General features: G+C 32.4%; 1 protein-coding gene across 1 annotated transcript; it reads right to left on the bottom strand.

The window, feature by feature from the left end:
- Positions 1 to 4,720: 4,720 nt before the first annotated feature.
- LOC143606742 (uncharacterized) lies at positions 4,721 to 6,233 on the bottom strand. The gene is made up of 3 exons (XM_077082409.1): positions 5,472 to 6,233; positions 5,042 to 5,166; positions 4,721 to 4,954 (listed from the first exon to the last, which is right to left on the bottom strand). The coding sequence occupies exons 1-2, from the start codon at positions 5,815 to 5,817 to the stop codon at positions 5,042 to 5,044; spliced, it is 471 nt and encodes a 156-aa protein (XP_076938524.1). The 5' UTR covers positions 5,818 to 6,233; the 3' UTR covers positions 4,721 to 4,954.

Here is a 6,233-nt window from a genome sequence, read left to right as displayed (position 1 = left end):
AAAGTTTGACTTCCAAAAGTCAAACTGATTTAAGTCTTTCATTCTATTAACTTATTTAGTCTTATTAATACTTGAAGATGGTTATACAATATAGATATATAATATACGCCCCTTGTTACCTTTGGTGGTCACTTCTGGTCTCGGTCGGTGGAGTGTCGGGCCTCGTAAGGCAAGACTTCATGAAGGACTTTCGTTGTCCTTGATATATATATAACTATATAACTTGTTTATACATATTAACCATGCTTAACTTCTGCTCACTTTAGTTTGTGTATTATATTTATGAAGTTCTATGGTTATGGGTTTGTAGAGCCTAGCCTCGGTTTAACCGTAAATAGCTCTAAACCGTAAACCGAACTTTGTTTACTAGTTTTGTTAAATAATTGTATAAACATGCTTTATGTTAGATTTAAGTTTCTAAAATCATTTTTATAAGTTCTATGGTTATGGGTTTGTAGAATCTTACCTCGGTCTTAACTCGAAACAAGATCCGAACCGAAAACCGAACTTTCGTTTAAAGACTTTATTGTTAACTTTTTGGTTGTAAAACTTAAGTATTATCATTTATAAATTATTATACAAGTTCTTTGATGTTAGGGCATGTAGTAACCATTCTTGATCTTATTCCAAGATGGAAACGAACCAAACCGATTTCACTCGCTTAAGACACACAAGTGTGTTTCTAGCTATCAAGACTTGTATATTTCTTTAAAAATACTTTATAAACTGATTTTAATTATTTTCTTAAAGTACTTGGAATGTTGAATCCAACTTAATCTTATAACAAAGTTTGGACCGACAAAACCCAACATCAGCTTAACGGATGTTGTGAGTTCTAAAACAATAGAACTATATACTTGGTTAAATCTTATTAAATTTTATTGAGTTATCTCATAACATTCATTATTTCAGAAAGTTGACTTTGGGTTTGACCAATTATCAAGACCCGAACCAGCAACCCGAACACTCGTTAAAACCCGTTTTAGTATCTATATTATAAAGTACTTGCATTCTTGCATTTTACCCACCTTATTACTTAACATAGGTTGAGTAAATATTAAGGCTAGATACTTTAACCCGGTTTCGAGCAAACTTATATTTTAAAGGACAATTATTATAATTTCTTAAACATTTACATTTTTAAACCTTAAACTTTTAATTGTTTGCATTTCTTATCATTTATTTTTATTTAAAGATTTCCAAGACAACTTTTCTAATATAAGTTTTCTTTCCTTTTATGCTTTGTTCGTTAAACTCGTCGTTCTGATTAATCTCCAAATCATCAATCTTTCAAGTTTATTACTTGAACGTGAGTACTTTCATCCCCCGTTTTCCATCTTTCCTTTTTTGGGGTGATATTGCATACTTATTCAAACTAAATGTTTTATACTTGAGTCTTAAACCACAAACTTTATTGTATACTTTACTTCAATAAATGCTCGATTTAGTGTTATATGCTTACATGCTTAAATGCTAATGTGTTTACCGCTTTTGGTTGGTTGATTCATAAATCCGAGTATATTTGGCATCCTCTCATACAAAGGTGTCGTTAATGTATTCTTATTAACGATTTCATATAAATCCGAAGCTATTTGGCATTCTCTTATAGCAAGGTGTCGTTAATGTATTCTTTTTAGCGATTTCATTATCTAAATTGTTGCTATTATTTATTGTTTTGTATACAAGTTGTGGAATTTTCTATTATATACATATTGTTCAAAACTATAAAATTGCTCACCAACCTTTTTGTTAAAAAAATTCTATTTTATGCAATGTTACAGGTTTGAATTTAGGTTGACTCGAAGCTTGAAGAAAAACGTAATCAAGACTATTAGGTTATTATCAAAATGAACAATATACTATTTGCTATGTTTAAATTCGGTTATTGTATGAACATGTTATGTGACTTCTTATGATTTTGTGAAATTAAATAAGTTGATTAAATATTGTCACTTTAAATAGTGTCTTGTGTATTTGAGCAATCCGTTGCAACGCAGCATGTTCCGCCGCCTTTAGTCGGGGTGTGACAACAAAGATCACATGTCTTTTGAATTTGAAGAAAAGGGCATTGTTTTTTTTTTTCAAAACAAAAGATCGAAACGGGTTACTGGAATTAAAGAAATCAAATACAAAAGAAATAAATTAACAAGTGATAAACCATGAATCATGAATCTTTGTTTTATATTAGAATGAAATCAAGAATTCAAAATCACAATTTAAAAATAAACCTGACTTGAGATTTCACATGTGAAGGCTGCCGGTACCCTAATCAATTTGTCTCCCACTAATTCCAAATTTTCAATTAAAGTGATTAAATAATTAAACAGCATGAGTTTAATTTTTATTATTCAGAACAAAATTAAACTTGGGCTCAAAAAAGTTGAATTTGGGGCACTAAAAAATATTCTAAATGAGTCACTAAAATTGTTTTGGATGGGGCATTTGAGTCTTTGGACCTACTATGTTCCAAGTCTATAAAGGGAACTATGGATTTGAGTGGGTGTCAAACCCCCCCTCCCCAACCCTAGATTAGAGTAAATGATAATCCCTATTCTCTAGTGGAAGGCACTAACTGCTCTTTACGTCAACGTCATGCTAACTTTCTCCTTTCTCTTTAGTATTGAGTTGGCTCTCTTCTCTACCCAGCCTCAACCTCCACACACACCCCTTTGCAAGCGGCTCCCGTGCTTGTGGTTTTCTTTCCTCTTTCTTCTCCGTATCATAAGAGTGTAATGGTGTCACGTCCTTGGTGGAACACGATTAATGAAATAAGTAACTTAGAGAATTAAAGTAGAGAAAATATGATAATATAGTTGTTTATGGGTTAATTACTCGAATGCCTCCCATAGTTTGCGCCAATTGCACGTATTCTCCCTACATTTCTATAATTAATAAATGCTCCTCAATACTTTGAAGTGGGTAACGCTTATGCTCCATAGCACGAATGACCGTTACTTTGTCAGTTAAGTGTATCTTAAACATTCTTTCTACCCTTAGCTGAAGGTCAAAAGATTATAAAACATATATATGGGGTCTATCTCTTTTATAATTTAAATAAATAAAGTAAAGTGAGACCCTATTACTTAATCCATCATTCTCTATGTTTACCCAGACCCAACCCCAACCTTACCACACCCAAACCTAGCCTTACCCCTCCCTCATCATCTTTGTCACTCCAACATCATGGCAACTTATTTCACAATTTTGGGGACATCTATAGTCAGTGACATCTCCAACTCCCTTTTCGACACATCTTCAGCTCCGATAAGATCTACAATCGATTCGAGGTCTAAACCATGAGGTTTTTGCACACATTTACAGCCGCAAAAGGTGGGGAATATGATGCGTGACCCACTTGTTTTAATATTAATTTTATTGTTTTTAGTTTATTTATTTTTAATATTTTATTAATAAGGGTATAAAAGTAATTTTTCACCCACTTAACTAAGAAACTAACTTCCATCCACACTAGGGAGGACATGTGTTACCCACATCATAGTATTGAGGAGCATACATGTAATATTAGAAATGTAGGGATCATACATTCATAATTCGCGCAAACCACATGAAACACCGTTACTTTGTCAGTTAAGTGTATCTTAAACATCCTTTCTACCTTTAGCTGAAGGTAAAAAGATTATAAAACATATATATGGGACACATCTCTTTTACAATTTAAATAAATAAAGTAAAGTGAGACCCTATTACTTAATCCTTCATTCTCTATGTTCACCAAGGCCCAACCCCAACCCCAACCTTACCACACCCAAACCTAGCCTTACCCCTCCCTCATCATCTTTGTCACTCCAACATCATGGCAACTTATTTCACAATTTTGGTGACATCTATAGTTGGTGACATCTCCAACTCCCTTTTTGACACATCTTCAGCTCCGATAAGATCTACAATCGATTTGAGGTCTCCATGAGATTTTTGCACACATTTACAGCCACAAAAGAAGGTGGGGAATATGATGCGTGACCCACTTGTTTTAATATTAAATTTATTGTTTTTAGTTAATTAATTTTAATGTTTTATTAGTAAGGGTATAAAAGTAATTTTTCACACACTTAACTGGGAAACTAACTTCCATCCACACTAGGGAGGACATGTGTTACCCACGTCATAGTATTGAGAAGCATACATGTAATTTTAGAAATGTAGGGATCATACATTAATATTCGCACAAACCACATGAAACGTCGGAGCAATTAACTCTTGCTTTATTGTTTTAGTTATTTGTAATATGTCAAATTTGAAACAAAACTGAATTTTAAATGATATAAAGTTTATTAAAATTTAAAATAGACTAATGTGATGTGTTCCAAAAATATTGAAGTTTAAGTGGAAGTTAGATATATCATAAGGAAAAAGAAAAACAAAACAAAATATCTTATTGGTACTCTTAATTAAAATATTAATTCATAATGTGTTTATTACTTATTGCCTACCTGAATGTACTATTTTATAGCAAATTATGAACAACGTTTGATCACATGGAATTATTTAATATTGTACTTTCAATCCTATTTTTTTTCTTTGAAAGTCACCTGGTTGTGTGAGATCCCCAGAAAACTGAGGCTTATGGATCTCATTCACATGCCTCAAAATCAAATTTTGAATCATCTTCATTCTCTTTAACGTCATTCGTCACAAGTATTGATTCAACTATTTTGAATTTGAAACAAAACATGATTCATACAAAGCAGCCACACACACAGACACAATAAATCTTGAAACTAAGTGGGATTATTCAAAACATAATATTAATATGATTGTTCTTGAGTTTAACAAAAATAAGTATTACAAACTCAACTAAACATATTGAGATTGCTGAGGTTGCAACCTTAATTTAATTAGTAGCATATATTTGTATCTGTTGATTTAATGATTTAAACTCCCACCATTAACCACTATACAAAGTGCTAGGCATCCAGATCATTTTCATTTGAATCTGCACATTATATAAATAAAAATTAACCATGATAAATGTACTAGTATAAGTAATAAATTACTGAATCATTTTCTTCTTAGTTCTTACTTAAACAGAATCTTGAGCAGATGGACTCAGTTCCTGATGTATAAATATCAAAGCGTTCTCGTTTGTTTCATGTTGAGGCGGAGGCGAACCATCCAATGTTCCACATGAAATTTGGCATGACATTCCTGCAATGCAACATATAATTTTAAGATTAACTGAATTCAAATCTAATCCAAAAAGAGGGAACATGTTTTTTGGACTCATGCCAAAGTTCCAATTCCCCACAAATTAATATACTGATTTGTTTTTCTAAAATTGTAGGACCATGCACAGAGGAAAATTCTTAATATTTAACCTTTTTAACTCAAGTCATGAATATTATTATCTATCATTTGAAGATTACAGTGGTCCTATAGACGATGCAGATGAACATAGTAAATGGTCTAATGTAACACGATGAAAAGTAGTAACGTAGATAGCGAAAAGTTACCTTGGAAGAGGATGACAACGAAGACGATGATGGTGAAAATCATGGCAAATAAACTGCTACTTGAGGATGAATTAGCCTTTGAAGCTTTCTTTTGCGCGAGTAGAGCCTTCATACGCTCCATCCTGGCCCTCTTAATCATGGATAGTTGAGCAAGCTCCTTGATCAGCTTCTGGTCTGCAGCATCCAAAGAAAGAGCTCGTTGCGGTCGTGGTGGTTTTTTCACACTTCGGGGTTTCTCTTTCGTATTAATCTCCTCTTTTGGATCATCATCCACACTCACCAAATGCTCCGGTGTTTCATTAGCATTCGTCGCACTTAAAACATCAACACAAACTTGATGTTCCATAGGAGAATGATGTTTTGAGTCAATTCATGCAAACAAGAAACAAGTTCATAATTACCACATCATATGTATATGATTAATAAAGCCAGCTTTACTTGAACTTAAAGACAAATCAAAGAAATCTGGTAAACATGTACAAAATCATTTGTGGTTGATAGGAAACTAAATGTAGAATTAACCAACCATAAAGTTAGATTTTGTGAGGATTCTAGCAAGCAAAAAACTATTTATCTTCAACATATTAGAGATTAAGAAACTCAACCTACTTTATGTATAAACAAAATAATTAATGAAACTTTTCAATACCTTTGATGAATAATTAAAAGTGGAGAATTAAAGCTCTAATTTCAACTGAGTGTCATATCAACAAAAGAAAAAAAAATCAAATCAAGTATTGATTTTTTTCTTTCTTGTTGTGT

The sequence above is a fragment of the Bidens hawaiensis genome, unplaced genomic scaffold (genome assembly GCF_021521415.1).
Source record: "Bidens hawaiensis isolate Kalapana, Puna unplaced genomic scaffold, B.hawaiensis_p1.1 tig00076919_1, whole genome shotgun sequence".
Classification (NCBI taxonomy): domain Eukaryota; kingdom Viridiplantae; phylum Streptophyta; class Magnoliopsida; order Asterales; family Asteraceae; genus Bidens; species Bidens hawaiensis.
The sequence above is the reverse complement of the archived record's forward strand: the minus strand, read 5'-3'. Positions and strand labels throughout refer to the sequence as shown.

Bases quoted from the DNA above. Each gene is read 5' to 3' on its own strand.
- LOC143606742 (XM_077082409.1), bottom strand. From the start codon at position 5,817: ATGGAACATCAAGTTTGTGTTGATGTTTTAAGTGCGACGAATGCTAAT. The intron at 5,167-5,471 runs GTAACTTTTCGC...GTTGCATTGCAG, and splicing joins CGTTGTCATCCTCTTCCAAG to GAATGTCATGCCAAATTTCA.